This window comes from Pristiophorus japonicus, chromosome 6 (assembly GCF_044704955.1).
Source record: "Pristiophorus japonicus isolate sPriJap1 chromosome 6, sPriJap1.hap1, whole genome shotgun sequence".
NCBI classification, from domain to species: Eukaryota; Metazoa; Chordata; class Chondrichthyes; family Pristiophoridae; genus Pristiophorus; species Pristiophorus japonicus.
This window is the reverse complement of record NC_091982.1, coordinates 119,474,303-119,495,932: the sequence shown is the minus strand read 5'-3', so window position 1 is coordinate 119,495,932 and position 21,630 is coordinate 119,474,303. Positions and strand designations below refer to the sequence as shown.

General features: G+C 44.6%; 1 protein-coding gene across 1 annotated transcript in view; it reads left to right on the top strand.

The window, feature by feature from the left end:
* LOC139266159 (FERM domain-containing protein 7-like) overlaps positions 1-21,630 on the top strand; it is a 98,209-nt gene that overhangs the window by 19,172 nt on the left and 57,407 nt on the right. The window contains exons 2-3 of the mRNA XM_070884002.1: positions 3,993-4,097; positions 5,855-5,897. Coding sequence (XP_070740103.1) covers positions 3,993-4,097; positions 5,855-5,897 — 148 coding nt within the window. The remainder of the gene's footprint in view (positions 1-3,992; positions 4,098-5,854; positions 5,898-21,630) is intronic.

The window sequence follows — 21,630 nt, the reverse complement described above, 5'->3', positions numbered from 1 at the left end:
AGAGATTGATGTGCAAAGTTAGAGCACATGGGATTGGGGGTAGTGTACTGACATGGATTGAGAACTGGTTGTCAGACAGGAAGCAAAGAGTAGGAGTAAATGGGTACTTTTCAGAATGGCAGGCAGTGACTAGTGGGATACCGCAAGGTTCTGTGCTGGGGCCCCAGCTGTTTACACTGTACATTAATGATTTAGATGAGGGGATTAAATGTAGTATCTCCAAATTTGCGGATGACACTAAGTTGGGTGGCAGTGTGAGCTGCGAGGAGGATGCTGTGAGGCTGCAGAGCGACTTGGATAGGTTAGGTGAGTGGGCAAATGCATGGCAGATGAAGTATAATGTGGATAAATGTGAGGTTATCCACTTTGGTGGTAAAAACAGAGAGACAGACTATTATCTGAATGGTGACAGATTAGGAAAAGGGGAGGTGCAAAGAGACCTGGGTGTCATGGTGCATCAGTCATTGAAGGTTGGCATGCAGGTGCAGCAGGCGGTTAAGAAAGCAAATGGCATGTTGGCCTTCATAGCAAGGGGATTTGAGTACAGGGGCAGGGAGGTGTTGCTACAGTTGTACAGGGCATTGGTGAGGCCACACCTGGAGTATTGTGTACAGTTTTGGTCTCCTAACCTGAGGAAGGACATTCTTGCTATTGAGGGAGTGCAGCGAAGGTTCACCAGACTGATTCCCGGGATGGCGGGACTGACCTATCAAGAAAGACTGGATCAACTGGGCTTGTATTCACTGGAGTTCAGAAGAATGAGAGGGGACCTCATAGAAACATTTAAAATTCTGACGGGGTTAGACAGGTTAGATGCAGGAAGAATGTTCCCAATGTTGGGGAAGTCCAGAACCAGAGGTCACAGTCTAAGGATAAGGGGTAAGCCATTTAGGACCGAGATGCGGAGGAACTTCTTCACCCAGAGAGTGGTGAACCTGTGGAATTCTCTACCACAGAAAGTTGTTGAGGCCAATTCAATAAATATATTCAAAAAGGAGTTAGATGAGGTCCTTACTACTAGGGGGATCAAGGGGTATGGCGAGAAAGCAGGAATGGGGTACTGAAGTTGAATGTTCAGCCATGAACTCATTGAATGGCGGTGCAGGCTAGAAGGGCCGAATGGCCTACTCCTGCACCTATTTTCTATGTTTCTATGTTTCTATGAGCCAAGGCTAACATTTACTACAAAAGCATATTTTATTAAGTTATATCTATATCGAATAAGACTGATTGACATTTCAATTACATGGTGGAAAAGATTACACAAAGGGACCTACCCTACCCCCCCTGCACCCCACTCCCCCTCACCCCACCATTGGGTCTCTTCCATGTGCCATTGCTATAGCTGGTACATTTCGCATTTTAAGATTGTGCTCCCTTGCGCTGAAATCCCCCAAATTGTTTCTCTATCCCTTAATCATTTTAAACGCCTCAATTAGATCTCTCCTGAACCTTCGAAACTCAAGGGAATACAAACCAAGTTTGTGCAGCCTGTCCTCATCATTTAACCCTTTTAGCCCTGGTATCATTCTGGTGAACCTGCCCCGCCCCCCAATATATCCTTCCTGAGGTGTGGGGCCCAGAAGGGAACGCAGAACTCCAGATGGGGGTCTGACCAAGGCTCTAATGACCTATTCCACCTGGTGGAGACAGGAGCCATTGAAAGGACGAGGGAGAGGACTGTAAACTTACTTGCAAATGAACAAAAGAATCAAAATAAGCTTTTCTGGTGTGTTTTCGAAAAATCCATATTCGTCCCCTTTAAATAGATTTGCTACCATCAAAAGCTACGGCTTGAATCAGGAACAGTTTGTTTGTATTGTTGGCGTGTCAATTCTCTTTTAAGCATGGGTAATATCCTTATCAAAAAAACATAAACAGCCCCTTGAAGATGCTAAGTCAGAGCTGCTGACTGCTTCTGCATCTGCTGTGGGTTGATTACTGATAAATGGCTGCTGTGTTGTTAGCTTGCTAAAACGTCCCGCTTTGACGTGTGAAGAATTATAGTTATTATTCAGTTCGACACATTAATGGTTCGTTGGATTACCAGCTGACATGGATGAGCTCACTAAACACGACCACAGAGACTTTTAGAAAAGCTGCATAGATAACTGGTTGAATTAAACACAGTGTTTGGCAAAAAAATAATGAGAACCGTAATGATAGATTCAGAATATGCCTCCCACTATTAATCCTTTGCTTTTATCTGACAAGGACACATTCCTGGGACATCCCCTGTGAAGATCTGCCACCATCTTTAATTACATCTGGTCGGTGCTGAGGCAGACTGCACTCAGAGTACAGCTATTATTCTGTCTGTCAAAAGTCATTGCCTGCGGACTAGATGGAAAGTATTTTCAGGGAAAGAAAAGAAATAGATGTTGTGAAAGCGAATTCGCCATTTAGAGAATCCGCACTGGGGTGGCTGAACATACAAGTGTCGTAGCTTAATAGCTACAAGATTTCCTTTTATGTTTCCTGGAAATGTCCCAGTTTAGGTGAATTTATTTCTGTGTCTGACAGTAACAAGCATCAGAATGAACACCAGCAGCTATGTTTTTGCAATCCACAACATTTCAAATGTTTTCGAAAAAAAGCAACAGAATTAGATATGGAGTAACGAGTTTTGGTCTCCTTACCCAAGGAAGGATATACTTACCACAGAGGGAGTGCAACGAAGGTTCAACAGACTGATTCCTGGGATGGGGGGATTGTCCTATGAGGAAAGATTGAGTAGACTGAGCCTATAGTCTCTAGAGTTTAGAAGAATGAGAGGTGATCTCATTGAAACATACAAAATTCTTACAGGGCTTGACAGGGTAGATACAGGGAGGATGTTTCCTCTGGCTGAGGAGTCTAGAACCAGGGGTCACAGTCTTAGAATAAGGGGTCGGCCATTTAGGACTGAGATGAGGAGAAACTTCTTCACTCAGAGGGTGGTGGATCTCTGGAATTCTCTCCCCCTGAGGGCTGTGGAAGCTCAGTCTTTGAGTATATTCAAGACAGAGATCGATAGATTTTTGTAAAGAAAGGAGATCAAGAGATCTGGGAATAGTGCAGGAAAGCGGAGTTGAGGTAGAAGATCAGCCATGATCTCATTGAATGACGGAGCAGGCTCGAGGGGCTGAATTGCCTCCTCCTGCTCCTAATTCTTATGTTCTTGTGAGAGCAGGCGAAGATTACCAAGATGCATTCCAGGATGTCACCATGGGCTGCTCTGGTTGCTGCTCTCCTATTCTCTCCACAGAGGTCAGTGTGAAATACCGGGAGGATTAACAGTCTGACAGGCTGCCATGTGAATGCTCCTTCCATGGTTATAACCATCTTTATTGCAGATAGTAGTGGGGGGGGCAGTCCTACATGGCCGGAGGAATTTATGAGCTCCCACAACCTATACAATGAGGGGAGGGGGCTACCCACACTCACTGGACGTGAGTATTCCATGGGATGCCAATTGGGAAGCGAAGCTGTCTTCTTCCACTCACTGGGACTGTCTGGAGCAGGGTTTGAACCTGGCACTTTCTGACCCAGAGGCAGAAATGCTACCATTGAGCCAAAGGCTCGCTCCGATAATGTGCTGGGATGTACCATGTGGCACGTATTGGCGGGGTTTTCTGCTTCTGTTGTGGTCAGCCCGAGATTAAAGGGAATGACTGGGAAACCACATGGACCATAAAGTTTAACTCTTAGTCCCCATCAACGTGCAAGTATCTCAGGGGGTAGAAATTGTGCCTGTTTTCCGGGCGTAAAACAGGAGTGAGGCAGACCAATTTAGCAGTGGGACAGCCTACGCCCAATCTGCGCAGGCGTCATACACCCGCTAAATTGGTGGGGTCCTTGATTTTCGGCTTACTCTCTTGAGGTGCAGTGAAGTCTGCCAGTGGACTTGCCCATAGTGAATTCTCACCGCCCCCCACCCCCCCTCCCCCTTCGCCATACTGGGCACTGATACAGAGCCACAGTGATTGCTTGTTAACTTGGCTTATCCTCAGCAAAAAGCCACTGGAAAGATTTTTTTCGATCGCGTCTGCCACCGACTGAAGCTCGTTGAGGAGGACTACTTCGGAATGGAATTCAGCGATCGCTATGGGAACATGGTAAGTGATGACCTATTCCTGTGTCCTAGCAACCGTAGTAAACTCTGCAGCGCTCGGTAATTTAGAGGCAGGGGCACGATGGGCCGAATGGCCTCCTTCTGTGCTGTAAGATTGCATGATTAGAGACTTATGAAATGGAAAATACCAGTCAATATTTTAAATAGCCAATTTTCTATTTGTTGATATTGTTAAGATGATAAATGGTTATGGAGTACATCGTATAAAAGTTACACTTCAACAAAAAGGGTTCTTGAAATATTTAAAGGGTGCAAAAAATATTTTAAATAGCACCTTATTGCTTCTGTCAGGAAAGTTTCAAAGTGATTCACATACAATGAATGACTTTGTGGTGGTTATGTGGGCATATGTGTTAGTCACTTTGCACACAACATGATCCCACAAATAGTCATGAGATGCAGGACCTGTTACTCTGTTTTTGGTGGTGTTGGTTAAGGGAGGAATCTTTCCGGGACACCAGGACAGCCTTCCTGACACACACAGGTTTTCCCGAACTTCCCCATCTCATGTCCTGTGCCCATGATGAATCATGCCCAAATATGGTATGATCAGCGGGCGCTGCCCTCTGGAGTTCCGCCCAGGTGTGCATTGGTAAACTCTCAGCTGAGCCCAATCCTGCCCTAACCCGTAGCCACATCGCTCCTTTTTTGCTTAGTGTAGTGAAAAATGATGAAACAATATTGGAACCTCACTAGGCAGCACTGACAGACTATTGGCCCATTTTCAATGTTGCTCTTCTACCCCTACAAATATGGATTAGCAAACACTCAAAAAAAATTGAAAATAAGCAATTCTTTTGTTGTGTTAAGGCCCAGTTAATCATTACTGATGAACTCGTAGCATTCCACAGTCACAAGAAGTGAGCACTTTACTGAGGAGAGGGAGTTTTCTGCTGGAGAAGATGCCACCAGAGTAGAGGTAGAAAGGAATAGTAAAGAGGAGCTGCCTTTCCTCTGTGAGTGTGTGCCAGTGGATCAGGAAGGGCAGAGGATAGCCTGGGAACACATCAAGCATAGGAGGCACACGACTCCCAGTACCTCCTATCCCGTGTACAGCAAGCCCATTACATGAGCCAAAGATTTGGCTATGCACCAAGTCTGAGTGTGTACCAATTAGCATAGAGGATGGGATCCTAGGCTCCCTTAGAAGGCCTATAACTTCGGTCCTGAAAACAATCAACTTTTAACCTAACTATTCATGGATTGAAATTCCTCTCTATGCTATTTTTAGTGAACGAGGTAATGCCCTCCTGTCAAATTCCTGTATGTGCTCCCTGAACAAACTTGTTAACCTGCTTAACTTCTGCATACAATGCCTTTATTACCGCAATGAAACCGTGCTTTATGAAACCCTGCGCTCTTGTTAGAAGCTCAGCGGTTTTAATGGAAACAGATCGTCCATTTCTCCAATTGGCTAAACTTTACTCACTTTCTAGCACTGGATAATGGTCAGGAAGAGGAGGCCAAGCTGATTCCGCCTTCCCCTACTCCAGAACATGGCAACTCCTGCCAGTTTTACCTACCCACCATTGCCCTGGTTGGGATCAGTCAACTCAACACGGACCAGGGGGGTCCAATGTTGGGCCAACATGTACTGTATAGCCGGGTACCATAGAACACAGGTCTGCGGGAGTTAGTGGGAGCTGTTTATTAACTGAAGTGAGCCAGCTATGTTGTTTATAAATGTACCCGCTCTATTCTGTCACGCCATACTGATCTGTGTCTTTGTACTAATTGCAGGTTTGGTTGGATCTCTTAAAACCTGTGTTAAAACAAATCAGAGGTGAGTGTTGCGCACATTCCTAAAATATCTCTGACCAAACGCAATAGGGTTTCTTGCTTTAAATCGGAAATGTGTGGAGCACGATTGGCCAGTAACACAGGGCCATGGTTGGGGATACCTGTGTGCCGACATTTACTGGGGTATAGAGCCAGCTTTAGAAATGGCCCAGGTGTCATATTTGACCCTGAAATGAGTTTTCAACCACAAATATGCAGCATAACTAAGACCGCCTATTTCCACCTCCGTAACATCGCCCGTCTCCACTCCTGCCTCAGATCATCCGCTGCTGAAACCCTCATCCATGCCTTTGTTACATCTTGACTTGACTATTCCAACGCACTCCTGGCTGGCCTCCCACATTCTACCCTACGTAAACTTGAGGTCATCCAAAACTCGGCAACCCATGTCCTAACTCACACCAATTCCCGTTCACCCATCACCCCTGTGCTCGGTGACCTACATTGGCTCCCAGTTAAGTAATGCGTCGATTTTAAAATTCTCATCCTTGTTTACACATCCCTCCATGGCCCTCGCCCCTCTCTATCTCTGTAATCTCCTTCAGTCCCACAACCCCCCTAGATGCCTGTGCTCCTCAAATTCTGCCCTCCTGAGCATCCCTGATTATAATCGCTCAACCATTGGTGGCCGTGCCTTCAGCTGGCAGGGCCCCAAGCTCTGGAACTCCCTGCCTAAACCTCTCTGCCTCTCTATCTCCCTTTCCTCCTTCAAGACACTCCTTAAAACCTACCTCTTTGGCCACCTGCCACAATTTCTTCTTATGTGGCTCGGAGTCAAATTTATTGTTTTGTTTTATAACACTCCCGTGAAGCGCCTTGGGATGTTTACTACATTAAAGGCGCTATATAAATACAAGTTGTTGTTGTTGTTGTTGAAATAGAATTGATGGCCGAGTGCGATGGGAATAGAAAATGTCCTTCAGACAGAAGAATTCTCGTGCTTCATCGACCTTTACACAAGAGTAAATACACGGCCTTTCAAACTAGAGCTGAGACTGAATGCGGAAGTGTCAGAAGTGTGGCATAGTTTGGGCTTTGTGGGGACTCTCAAACTTTAGTTCCCATCGGAAGCTACGACCTAGGATATTTTGCGTGTAGTTCTACAGTCTCCATGAAGTGTATATAGGCAAAGGAGGATAGTTCTAAATCAGATGGAATGGGTTTAATATCTCTTTTGTCATTTAATCACTTCTGCCCTCCATCCTAACACAGACCTCTCCCTTTTGTTCTTTCCCTGCCCCCTTTTCCCTGGATCTGTTTTTGCTTCAAGGCTGAGTAGTTCCAGCATTTTCTGCTTTTATTTTGGATTAAATGTGTGATTGATTGAGAATATCTTTCCCATCTTGAAAAGATCAACTTTATATCAAATACGAGAGCTGCTTGATGAGACCAGAGCCATTATTTATGTCTCACATATGTTGCCCATGCCAAGTTGCTCCCTGTTTTTGGATAGGCCACTTCAGAGGCTTGAAGAGTCACTCGCACAGACATGCGTTGGCCTGACAGAAGCGATTGTTGTTTTCTGACAGCTTTCATGTTCATTTCAGTCTGCAACCAACCTCCAAATTACCAGATTAAACTGAGATCAGTTTCACAACTGAGCAGGGTGGGATTCCAATTGCTGACTCCATAACCACTGCAGTATTGAACCCATACCAATTTATTTTGTCGCTAGAGTGAGTTATGATGTATTCTTACGACATCATGAACAGAAGCACACACACAAGATGGTTCTACACAGAAACCATCATCATGTGACTTTGCCACATGATCCTTTATTATTTACATCAGTAGTTGCAGTACATCAGTAGTCCACTAGGTGGAGCAGTAGGCCACTAGGTGCAGCTCTATTACATTTCTCCCTCCTTATTGAAGAAGTAATCATAACAAAATAATAATTATACATAACTTGTATGGTTATACACAACAAAATATATGGACTTATTTTTCCATATTTACAAATCAAACTTAACCACTGGTTTTCTGTTTCGAAGAGGATACCATCACTCTCGAACAGAACTTTTCAAACTTGGTGTTGAACTTAGACTCATTCTAGGCTGAGCCTGAGGAGAGTTTATCTCCAAGGGCAACCCCTGATCTACATTTGGACTCTCTACAACTTCAGACTGTTTGCCTGCCTGACTCGGACACAGACTTAAATTCTGACATTCTCGTGGACTTGTTTCCAGTACATCTGATGTTGGATTTTCTACTGGTACTGTACTTGTAAAAAGACGACCTGAATCATCAGAAATAATTCAATCATTACAACTTTCAACTCCTTCCACATCTGTAGGTAAAATATAATCAATGTGAATAAACATCAAACATCTAGACCAAATATGTGTGAGGGCCACATATCTTCACTAATCTTCCTGGTAACTACTTTAACCATTTATGGTGACGGTTCTTCACTCTAACCTTCTGATTCAATTTCACACTTCTCTCTTTTATTCTACCTCCATCATGATTCTCTTTCTGTCTTAATTGCTTCTCTTCTACTGACTATGCCAAGTTTGGCTTTAACAATGAGCACCTGGTTTGTGGCTATCGTTTGAGAAACAACTTTGCTGGTGGTCTACCAGTAGTTGTATGAGGAGTATTACGATACGTAATCAGCAAATTAGCCAGTTTGTGGTCCAACGACAACTGTCGTTTCCTTGGATTTGCATCCAACATTTGTTTGATGAGGGCATGTTTTACAATTTGTACTGTGCGCTCTGCTGCACCATTTGAAGTAAGGTGGTATGGTGGAACCTTGGTATGTTTCACATCATTTCTGCTCGTGAACTGTGCAAATTCTTCTGAACAATATTGAGGCCTATTATCAGACACGATTTCCTCTGGGAGGGCGTATGATCTTCGCAAATTGATTAGTGTTTCACTTGTTGTTATTTCCCACAGCAGAAACACCTCTTCCCACTTCGAATGACTATCAATCACTATTAATAATTGTTGTCCTTCCAGCTCAGATAAATCTACATGTAACCTTTGCCACACCCTGGGAGGCCATTTCCATGGCTGTAATGGTACTGATGGTGGTTGCTTGCTGACCGATTGACATGTCGTACATTGACTCACGATGTACTCTATATCTTTATCTAGACCTGGCTATGATAAGTAACTATGTGCAAAACACTTGGTCAAGGACATTCCCAGGTGCTGGTCATGAAGATCGCCTAATATGTTTGACCTGAACTTATTTGGAATAACTACTCTTGCACCCCCACATGATACAATCTTTATCCACTGATAATTCATTCCTACGAACAAAGTATGGATGAATATCTTCCTTTGATACCTGGTTTGGCCAGCCATTTGCTATGTAATCATACACCTTTGACATAACTGGATCGGGTTTGGTTGCCAATCTCTGTAGCTGTGACTGGCAGCTCATCAATGTATGAGAAATAGAACACTTCTTCTACCTTAGAGATAAAGTCCTCAGTTTCTAGTCTTTTGAGTTCTTGCTTAACATTTTCTTTGAGTGCGTATGGTACGGGATGTGGCTTATAGTAAACTTGATCTTGTGTCCCTCTGTACTCTGACACTCGCCCTGAAGTCTTGGATAGGACTGCCTGTTTTATGGAACACCTTCGGATACTGATTCATGAAGTCATCTTTCGATGCAAAATTTGTTTCCACATGAAAAATCTCATTCCAATCCAGCTTCAGTGATCCCAACCAATTTCTACCTATTAGGCAGGCTTGTCTCCTGCCACTACTATGAGAGGCAAGCTCTTAAACTGATCCTTATATTTCACCGCTACGGTGATACGTCCTACAACAGGGATTTACTCTCCTGAGTAGGCTTGCAGTTCTATCTTCAATTTCGCCAGTGGAAAATCATGCAACTTGTCAAGATGTAGCGATTCCAGTACTACGCTCACGGATGCATTGGTGTCAATTTCCATGAGTATCCTGGTTCCAGCAACATCTACTTAATGACACTACATTGCGAAACGTTGTTCGATACCCTCGTGTTCCTGAAGACATGTATCTCTAGAATAGGGCTGTTGCTTCTCTTCAATGCTATGTAGTGTCTGCCGATTTCTACTTCTAGCATTGGAAATTGGTTTACTCTTCAGTCGGCATGTCTTCATAAGATGCCCAGCTTTCTTGCAACAGAAACACTCTGCCTTCACACATGGACAGCTTTGAGCACTGTGTTGTCCCAGGCACCGATAGCACGACTTCAATTTACTGTTACCTTGGCCAGTTGCTGCGGCCTTGGGGCCCAACTACCTTTTACTTTTAACCTGTAGGCGATTCACCTCGGTTATCTGACGACTGGAAAGGGCATGAAATTCTTGGGAATATTGGTCGGCCATATCCATCAACATAGCTGTCTGACAAGCTAAATCAAAAGTCAAGTTAGAGGTTGTCAACAATTTTCTTCTGATTGCTTCATTTTTCATCCCACAAACAAAGCAGTCACGCAGTGCTCAGTACTGAAAGTTTCCGAAATGACAGTGAATGGATAAAGTTTTTAAAGCTACAATGTATTCAGTGATGCCCTTGTTGTGTAATTGATTTTGTGTTCCAAAATGATAACTTTCAGCAATTTCCAGGGGCTCAGGACTGTAGTGCTGTTCTAATTTGATTAGCATCTCTGTCATGGCATGTCCTTTGGCATGACAGTAACAAGCAATATTTTCACGGTTTCATACACCTCGGGGCCTGCTTCAGTCAAGAAAATAACCGTTTTTGTTCTAAAACCACCCGATTACCGTTTTCATCATCGGGGACAGCGACGATACTATTCATGGTGAAAAACATTTCTAGCCGCTCCACATAAGTCTCTCAGTTGCGATGGAACTCACTCAAGCACCCTATTATTCCCATAGGCACAGCCATCTGGACTCTGGCAATGTCGACAGTTCACCCAAGTGTGCTTGAAATTTACCTTGAATTTTTTGAGCTGTTCTGCAAAACAAAGACCCTCTCAAGTCTTTCTGTTGTTTGGTAGGATAATCCACCAACAAAAATTTCAGCTCGGGAATCCAGAAATCCCATCCTCGTCGCCAATGTGATATATTCTTACAACATCATCATCATTGTCATAGACAGTCCATCGGAATCGAGGAAGACTTGCCTCCATCCTTAACATGAGTTCTTAGGTGACTGAACAGTCCAATACGAGAATTACAGTCTCTGTCACAGGTAGGACAGACAGTCAGGGTCTGTCTTACGACATCACTAACAGAAACACACACACAAGATGGCTCTACACAAAAAAAACTGTAATCATGTGACTTTGCCACATGATCCTTTATTATTTACATCAGTAATTGCAGTACAATAATAGTCCACTAGGTGGAGCAGTAGTGCATTAGGGGGTGCTCTATTACATGAGTGTTAGCAGAATCCCAGCAGAGGGCACTTTTATCGTAGCACTGTATTGATCATTGCCAGTTTCTTGCTATTCCAACACTCATGAAATAACAAGAGGAATATTCTCCAGCCTAAGCACTCAGCATCAGTGTTGAACATTCTCAGGCCAGATGTTCTGCAGGCTCCCTCCACCTGTGCCTCGACCTCAGAAGAGCATCACCACACCCCCCCAAAGGCCGGTATAATGGGGTAGTGCTATTACAGTACACTATTACATAACAAGAATGCTATAGATCACGAATAAACTGAAAATGACTGCATACAATACAATTAGCTTCATTGAGACTGCTGTCAGTGTTTAGTGCAAACTGTATCCCCCACACCACTTCCCAGCGATGGAAAGGTCCTTAAAGTACACATTAATGAGGAATTATTGACATGTTTGTTCTTGTATTAAGTGCACCTTAACGAGGTGCGAACCAGTAAGTAAACAGAGCTCCTTCTGCCTGAAAGAGGAAGCTTTATCCCATCAGTAAAGGTTGCATTTGAATCCAGGAACCAGAGATGACAGTGCAACCATAGAATCATAGAAGGCGAAATTGCCCCTCGCCGCGATTGGAGGAGGTAACCTTCCAGGGCCGGGACTTTTATTGCCCGACCTGAAACCCCGCCCCCGATGCGGGATTGGGCCATGCGCCCCTCAAAGAAAGCCGAGTGGGGTCTGCGGCACTCCACTTACTTTGAGGGGCGCTCCAGGGACAGCGGAGTCCAGCGCTACGCCGATGCTGCACGTTCTGCACGACCTCTGATGGGCTCCACCAAGGCAGCCTGGGACCGGGCCAGCAGCCCACCACCCAACACGGAGTGCCAGGCAGGATGGCGGCCCGGACCACGCTAGGGCCACCATGGTTGGGCCGCCCCGATAATTGGCCGACCAACAAAGATGGCGGCATGGGGCGCTGCAGGCCTCTGCTTTAAAAAGCGCCCCGGAACCGGATGTCCGCCAGCTTCACGACCTGTGAAGCCGGTATTGACATCCGTCCGTGAGACGTTAAGGGGTCGCCGCCGTTGCGCAGCAGCCTGGGGCACTAGCCGCGTGGCACGGCACTGCCGGCACAGCGCCTCCCAATCCTCCGGGGCAATTTCCCGGGAGGCGGTAGCACCCCTCTCCCCTGGGCGTAAACTGCCTTTCCCCAGAGCCAGTAACGGGGCTATAAAAAGGGACAATTTTGCCCCCTGAGCATCACAGAAATTTACAGAATGGAAGGAGGCCATTGCAGCCCATCGTGTCCGCGCTGGCCGACCAAGAGCTATCCAGCCTAATCCCACTTTCCAGCTCTCGGTCCGTTGCCCTGTAGGTTAAGGCACTTCAAGTGCACATCCAAGTACTTTTTAAATGTGGTGAGGGTTTCTGCCTCGACCACTCTTTCAGGCAGTGAGTTCCAGACCCCCACCAACCTCTGGGTGAAAAATATCCTCCTCAAATCCCCTCTAAACCTTCTACCACTTACTTTAAATCTATTCCCCCTGGTTATTGACCCCTCTGCTAAGGGGAATAGGTCCTTCCTATCCACTCTATTTAGGCCTCTCATAATTTTAAACACCGCACTAGTGTTTTATACAGTTCAAGCATAAGCTTTCTACTCTTATATTCTATGCCTCAGCTAATAGAGGCAAGTATTCCATGTATCTTCTCAACCACCTTATTTACCTGGCCTGCTACCTTCAGGGATCTGTGGACATGCACTCCAAGGTCCCTTTGTTCCTCTACACTTCTCAGTGTCCTACCATTTAAAGTGTATTCCCTTGCCTTGTTAGACCTCCCCAAATGTATTAACTCACACTTTTCTGGATTAAATTCCATTTGCCACTGTTCTGCCCATCTGAGCAGTTCATTGACATCTTCCTGCAGTCTGCAGCTTTCTTCCTCATTATCAACCACAGAGCCGATTTTTGTATCATCTACAAACCTCTTCATCATAACCCCTACATTCAAGTCCAAATCATTGATAAATACCACAAAAAGCAAGGGACCCAGCACTGAGCCCTGTGGAACCCCACTGGATACAGCTTTCCAGTCGCAAACATCCATTACCCTTTGCTTCCTGCCTCTCAACTAATTTCCAGCTCTTCAGCGTATGTAACATGTAATGTCTCTGCACCTTGTTACAAACTCACATGAGGCATGGATATATCAGACACGGTCACTCTGTGACCTTCACTTTATTTCCAGGACTGAAGAGTCTTGATCTTGGGTGGGACCTCCCCTTTTATACCTGGAAGCCCAGGTGAGGAGCTCACTCCCTGTGGTCAGGGTGTGCATTACAAGAGTACAGGTACAGTATGCATGAGTTACAGTTACATACTTATAGCCATTGCAAGATGGTGAAATACATGACATAACAGGTGCCATTTTATTGCTGAAGATCAAAGAACAAAGCTGCCCCAAACTGCACGTAACTCATTCCCTCCAGTATTCAATGCTGATACATCGTAACATTTAAAGTAGAAAAACTATCTACAAAAAGGCCATTTGGATTTTTGTCTCATGATGAACAGGAGCCCTTTCTGTGCCTTGCTGGAACTTTCTATAAGTAGTCCCAGCCTAAGCCAACAATTGCAGCTGAAGTGCCTTTGCGTGTATTCACTAATACAGCCTTTCTCACAGAAAGCTGCTACAGAACTGTTCGTCTGAAATGGACCTTTCACAAGCCTGAGTGAAAACACTACCACTACCGATCCAAAAAAGTCACTGTAGCAAACTGGTAAAAAGGAAAGGAAAGACTTGCATTTCTATAGCGCCTTTCACAATCACCGGACATCCCAAAGCACTTCATAGCAAATGAAGTGTTTTTTGAAGTGTAGTCACTGTCATAATGTGGGAAACACAGCAGACAATTTGCGCACAGCAAGCTCCCACAAACAGCAATGTGATAATGACCAGATAATCTGTTTTCGTTATGTTGATTGAGGGATAATTATTGGTCAGGACACCGGGGATAACTCCCCTGCTCTTCTTCAAAATAGTGCCACGGGATCTTTTACATCCACTTGAGAGCGCAGACAGAGCCTCGGTTTAACGTCTCATCCAAAAGACGGCACCTCCGACAGTGCAGCACTCCCTCAGCACTGCACCGGGAGTGTCAGCCTAGATTTTTGTGCTCAAGTCTCTGGAGTGGGACTTGAACCAACAACTTAATTTAAACATAGCACACAAAGCACTTACATTCAATCTTACCATGAAACCTCAACTTGCTGCACGAGAGGAACCAATAAGCTGAGGCCTGAGGTCTTTGTGCCGAGAGGATCGGTTTTGAACACATAGCTCGGTGAGATCCCAGGTGATGACTCTGCTGTAGAGTTAGGGCAGTTAGGTATGACCAATCAATGCCTGTTCACAACCTTCATGTCCTATTTGACTCCGAGCTGAGATTCTGGCTCCATATCCTCTCCATCACAGAGACTGCCTACTTCCATCACCGTAACACTGCCATCTCCACCTCTACTTTAGCTCATCCTCTGCTGAAACCCTCATCCATGCCTTTGTTACCTCTAGACTTGACTATTCCAACACTCTCCTGGCCGTCATCCCACCTTCCGCCATCTGTAAACTTCAGCTCATCCAAAACTTGGCTGCCTGTATCCTAACTCGTGCCAAGTCCTGCTCACCCATCACCCTCTGTGCTCACTGCCCCGTGTCCTAACTTGTGCCTAGTCCTGCTCACCCATCACCCCTGTGCTCACTGCCCCATGTCCTAACTCGCACCAAGTCCTGCTCACCCATCACCCCCTATGCTCGCTGGCCTACATTGGCTCCCGGTCCAGCAACGCTTCAAATTCTGGATTTCACTCCCTAAACATCTCCTCTTCTCCACCTCTCCCTCATCATCTAAGACCTTCCTTAAAACCCATTTCTTTCATCAAGCCTTTAGTCACCCTCCCTAATATCTCCTCTTTGGCTTGGTGTTGATTTTTGTTTAATTTTGCTTCTGTGAAAGTCTTTGGGATGTTTTCCACATTGAAGGCACTATAGACATGCAAGGTGTTGTAAATACTGCACAATCATGCTTCTTTATCCTAAAGTCATCAAAATTAAATTCAAACTTCAAAATTGGAGTTAATTGGAATTTAAAACTGCTATGGAGAAGTGATGTCGTTATAAAAGATTAAAGGAAGAAATAACTTTTATTTATATAATGCCTTTCGTGTTCTCAATTAATTACTTTTGAAGTTTAGTCGTTGTTGGAAATGCTGCAGCCAATTTGTGCACAGCAAGCTCCCACAATCAGCAGTGAGATAAATATCCAGGTAATTTGATTTTTATTATCTTGGTTTAGGGACAAGTATTGAACCAGGATACCAGGGAGAAATTTTCTGCTCTTCTTTGAAATAGTACCGTGAGATCTTTATCGTCCACCTGAGAGGGCAGATGGCATCTCATCCTAAAGACAGTACCTCTGACAGTGCAGCACTGCACTGGAGGATCAGCCTGGATTTTGTAATCGGGTCTTGGAGTGTGGCTGGAACCCACGAACATTCTGACTTCACTCTAATAATTACAGCATTTCAAACAGTGACTGATTCTGCAGATCTACTGAAAAGTTAAACAATTATAATCTAAACCAATGTTGAAGTTGTCAAGACATTCTTACATGCACTTGTATGTAAACCATTGGAAAGCATACAGGTCAACTATAGAACATTCAGGCCCACTGTAATTGCAGAACACTGTGCACAGTGGTTTCATAGCAATATTGAAGAGTGTTCTTAGGCCGAGTATATACAATACTCAAACTGAAGCTAAACTTATGTTCATCTCTTTTAATTATTTGTCACTATTGATCCCTACAATAGCTTTTTTTTAGCTATTTGTCTGTAATCAGATAGGACATTCTTGCCCAGTCCCCTCAGAGAAGTACCTTGTGGAAATGAAGGATCTCACTGAGGAGAAAAAACTAATTCTCTTTACTTTGACTTATTGCGAGCACCTCAAACAGCTGACAAAATCGAGGAGCTACACTGGCGATAGACGATAGCCTCAACGCAGGGTTCTATAGCTGTGTCTTCACTTCCAATCCAATTGTGTGGAGATAAATGAAGATTGGGAAGAGACAAAAAAGTTGGAGTATCACTGGGACTCCTCGCCCGATTAACGTAAATATTTCAGCAAATACCACCACAACACATGGCAGGGTGGGGTGATCTAATTGAAGTTTAAAATAATGGAAGGATGGGACAGGGTAGAGAGAAGCAATGATTGCGGGGTCAAGAATGAGGGACCACAAATACAACTTTAGATGTAAGAGATTTAGAACAGAGAGCAGGAGAAATGTCTTCACGCACAGAGTTGTGAGGCTGAGGAATTCACTTCCAGGGTTAACGGTTGAGGCAAAGACTCAGACAACATTCAAGATTAGATTGGAGAGGCAGATGAAGGAAAAGGGGCTGAAGGATATGGGAACAGGGTGGGTAAATGGGATCAGAAATAGTTGCTTGAGTGAAGGGTAAACACTGACACAGACTGGTTGGGCCAAATGGCCTGTTTCTGCATTGTAACTTCTTTGTATTGCTATGTAATGGACTAATGAATGGAGGGTTGGGGATGGCATCAAACAGGAAATTAGGGCTGTGTGCAATAAAGGTATAGCAGTTATCATGGGTGACTTTAATCTACATATAAATTGGACTAAACTAACTGGTAGCAATACGGTGGAGGAGGATTTCCTGGAGTGTATAAGGGATGGTTTTCTCGACCAATATGTCGAGGAACCAACTAGGGAGCTGGCCATCTTAGACTGGGTGATGTGTAATGAGAAAGATTAATTAGCAATCTTGTTGTGCAAGGCCCCTTGGGGAAGAGTGACCATAATATGGTAGAATTCTTCATTAAGATGGAGAGTGACACAGTTAATTCAGAGACTAGAGTCCTGAACTTAAAGAAAGGTAACTGCGACGGTATGAGACATGAATTGGCTAGGGTAGACTAGCGAATGATACTAAAAAGGTTGACAGTGGATAGGCAATGGCAGACATTTAAAGATCACATGGATGAACTTTAACAATTGTACATCCCTGTCTGGCGTAAAAATAAAACGGGGAAGGTAGCTCAACCGTGGCTAACAAGGGAAATTAGGGATAGTGTTAAATCCAAGGAAGAGGCATATAAAGTGGCCAAAAAAAGCAGCAAATCTGAGGACTGGGAAAAATTTAGAATTCAGCAGAGGAGGACAAAGGGTTTGACAATAGAATATGAGAGTAAGCTTGCAGGGAACATAAAAACTGACTGCCAAAGCTTCTACAGATACGTGGAGAGAAAAAGATTAGTGAAGACAAATGTGGGTCCCTTACAGTCAGAATCAGGCGAATTTATAATGGGGAACAAAGAAATGGCAGACCAATTGAACAAATACTTTGGTTCTGTCTTCACTAAGGAAGACACAAATAACCTTCCGGAAATACTAGGGGACCAAGGGTCAAGCGAGAAGAAGGAACTAAAGGAAATCCTTATTCGTCAGAAATTTGTGTTCGGGAAATTGATGAGACTGAAGGCCAATAAATCCCCAGGGCCTGATAGTCTGTATCCCAGAGTACTTAAGGAAGTAGCCCTAGAAATAGTGGATGCATTGGTGGTCATTTTCCAACATTCTATAGACTTTGGATCAGTTCCTTTGGACTGGAGGGTAGCTAATGTAACCCCACTTTTTAAAAAAGGAGGGAGAGAGAAAACAGGGAATTATGACATCGGTGGTGGGGAAAATGTTGGAATCAATTATTAAAGATGTAAAAGCAGTGCATTTGGGAAGCAGTGACAGGATCAGTCCAAGTCAACATGGATTTATGAAAGGGAAATCTTGCTTGACAAATCTTCTAGAATTGTTTGAGGATGTATCCAGTAGAGTGGACAAGGGGAAGCCAGTGGATGTGGTGTATTTAGACTTTCAAAAGGCTTTTGACAAGGTCCCACACAAGAGATTAGTGTGCAAAATTAAAGCACATGGTATTGGGGTAATGTACTGACGTGGATAGAGAACTGGTTGGCAGACAGGAAGCAAAGAGTAGGAATAAACAGGTCCTTTTCAGAATGGCAGGCAGTGACTATGGGGTACCGCAAGGATCAGTGCTGGGACCCCAGCTATTTACAATATACATTAATGATTTAGATGAAGGAATTGAATGTAATATCTCCAAGTTTGCAGATGACACTAAGCTGGGTGGCAGTATGAGCTGTGAGGAGAATGCTAAGAGCCTGCAGGGTGACTTGGACAGGTTAGGTGAGTGGGCAAATCCATAGCAGATGCAGTATAACGTGGATAAATGTGAGGTTATCCACTTTGGTGGCAAAAAACAGGAAGGCAGATTAGTATCTGAATGGTGACAGATTAGGAAAAGGGGAGGTGCAACGAGACCAGGGTGTCATGGTACATCAGTCATTGAAAGTTGGCATACAGGTACCACAGGCGGTGAAGAAGGCAAATGGCATATTGGCCTTCATAGCGAGGGGATTTGAGTATAGGAGCAGGAAGGTCTTACTACAGTTGTACAGGGCCTTGGTGAGGCCACACCTTGAATATTGTGTACAGTTTTGGTCTCCTAATCTGAGGAAGGACATTCTTACTATTGAGGGAGTGCAGCAAAGGTTCACCAGACTGATTCCCAGGGTGATAGGACTGACATATGAAGAAAGATTGGATCAACTAGGCTTATACTCAATGGAAATTAGAAGAATGAGAATGGATCTCATAGAAACATATAAAATTCTGACGGGATTGGACAGGTTAGATGCAGGATGAATGTTCCCGATGTTCGGGAAGTCCAGAACCAGGGGTCACAGTCTAAGGATAAGGGGTAAGCCATTTAGGACCGAGATGAGGAGAAACTTCTTTACTCAGAGAGTTGTAAGCATATGGAATTCTCTACCACGGAAAGTTGTTGAGGCCAGTTGGTTAGATATATTCAAAAAGGAGTTAGATGTGGCTCTTACGGCTAAATGAATCAAGGGATATGGAGAGAAAGCAAGAAAGGGGTACTGAAGTGAATGATCAGCCATGGCCATATTGAATGGTGGTGCAGGCTCGAAGGGCCGAATGGCCTACTCCTGTACATATTTTCTATGTTTCCATGTTTCACTTCTCTACCTCTTTCCTCCTTTAAGATGCTCCTTAAAACTTACCTCTTTGACCAAGCTTTTGGTCACCTGCCCTAATTTCTTCTTATGTGGCTCGGTGTCAAATTTATTTGTTTTATTTTATAATACTCCTATGAAACGCCTTGGGATGTTTTACTACCTTCAAGGCGCTATGTAAATAAAAGTTGTTGTTGTTTAGTCTCATCTATGAAGCCTTCCTGATCTTTAATGGCTGCTGATTGGTGAGTAGTTTTTCTTTTTCTTTATTGGTCAGTAACTTTTAACATTGTTGTCGGCAATTTAAGTGTATCTAAGGGTTAAGTCATGGCAGGACAGCTCAGTCACGTGATATGCTCCTCCTGTACCATGTGGGAACACGGGGACAACACCAGTGTCCCTGACGACTACATGTGCGGGAAGTGTGTCCACCTCCGGCTACTGACGGTCCGCGTTGCGGGGTTGGAGCTGAAGGTGGATTCACTCTGGAGCATCCACGATGCTCAGAATGACGTGAGTATCACGTGTAGCGAGTTGGTCTTACCGCAGGAGAAGGGTCCACAGCCAGCGAGGGAATGGAAGACCAGCAGGAAGAGTAGTGCAAGGAAGGTAGTGCAGGGGTCCCCTGTGGTCATCCCACTGCAAAACAGATACACTGCTTTGAGTGCTGTTGAGGGGGATGACTCATCAGGAGTGGGCAGCAGCAGCCAAGTTCATGGCACCGTGGCTGGCTCTGTTGCACAGGAGGGCAGGAAAAAGAGTGGGCGAGCGATAGTGATAGGGGATTCAATTGTAAGGGGAATAGATAGGCGTTTCTGCGGCCGCAACCGAGACTCCAGGATGGTATGTTGCCTCCCTGGTGCAAGGGTCAAGGATGTCTCGGAGCGGGTGCAGGACATTCTAAAAAGGGAGGGAAAACAGCCAGTTGTCGTGGTGCACGTTGGTACCAATGACATAGGTAAAAAAAGGGATGAGTTCCTACGAAATGAATTTAAGGAGCTAGGAGCTAAATTAAAAAGTAGGACCTCAAAAGTAGTAATCTCGGGATTGCAACCAGTGCCACGTGCTAGTCAGAGTAGGAATCGCAGGATAGCTCAGATGAATACGTGGCTTGAGCAATGGTGCAGCAGGGAGGGATTCAAATTCCTGGGGCATTGGAACCGGTTCTGGGGGAGGTGGGACCAGTACAATCCGGACGGTCTGCACCTGGGCAGAATCGGAACCAATGTCCTCAGGGGAGTGTTTGCTAGTGCTGTTGGGGAGGAGTTAAACTAATATGGCAGGGGGATGGGAACCAATGCAGGGAGATAGAGGGAAACAAAAAGGAGGCAAAAACAAAAGACAGAAAGGAGATGAGGAAAAGTGGAGGGCAGAGAAACCCAAGGCAAAGAACAAAAAGGGCCATTGTACAGCAAAATTCTAAAAGGACAGAGGGTGTTAAAAAAACAAGCCTAAAGGCTTTGTGTCTTAATGCAAGGAGTATCCGCAATAAGGTGGATGAATTAACTGTGCAAATAGATGTTAACAAATATGATGTGATTGGGATTACGGAGACGTGGCTCCAGGATGATCAGGGCTGGGAACTCAACATCCAGGGGTATTCAACATTCAGGAAGGATAGAATAAAAGGAAAAGGAGGTGGGGTAGCATTGCTGGTTAAGGAGGAGATTAAGGCAATAGTTAGGAAGGACATTAGCTTGGATGATGTGGAATCTATATGGGTAGAGCTGCAGAACACCAAAGGGCAAAAAACGTTAGTGGGAGTTGTGTACAGACCTCCAAACAGTAGTAGTGATGTTGGGGAGGGCATCAAACAGGAAATTAGGGGTGCGTGCAATAAAGGTGCAGCAGTTATAATGGGTGACTTTAATATGCACATAGATTGGGCTAACCAAACTGGAAGCAATACGGTGGAGGAGGATTTTCTGGAGTGCATAAGGGATGGTTTTTTAGACCAATATGTCGAGGAACCAACTAGGGGGGAGGCCATCTTAGACTGGGTGTTATGTAATGAGAGAGGATTAATTAGCAATCTCGTTGTGCGAGGCCCCTTGGGGAAGAGTGACCGTAATATGGTGGAATTCTGCATTGGGATGGAGAATGAAACAGTTAATTCAGAGACCATGGTCCAGAACTTAAAGAAGGCTAACTTTGAAGGTATGAGGCGTGAATTGGCTGGGATGGATTGGCGAATGATACTTAAGGGGTTGACTGTGGATGGGCAATGGCAGACATTTAGAGACCGCATGGATGAACTACA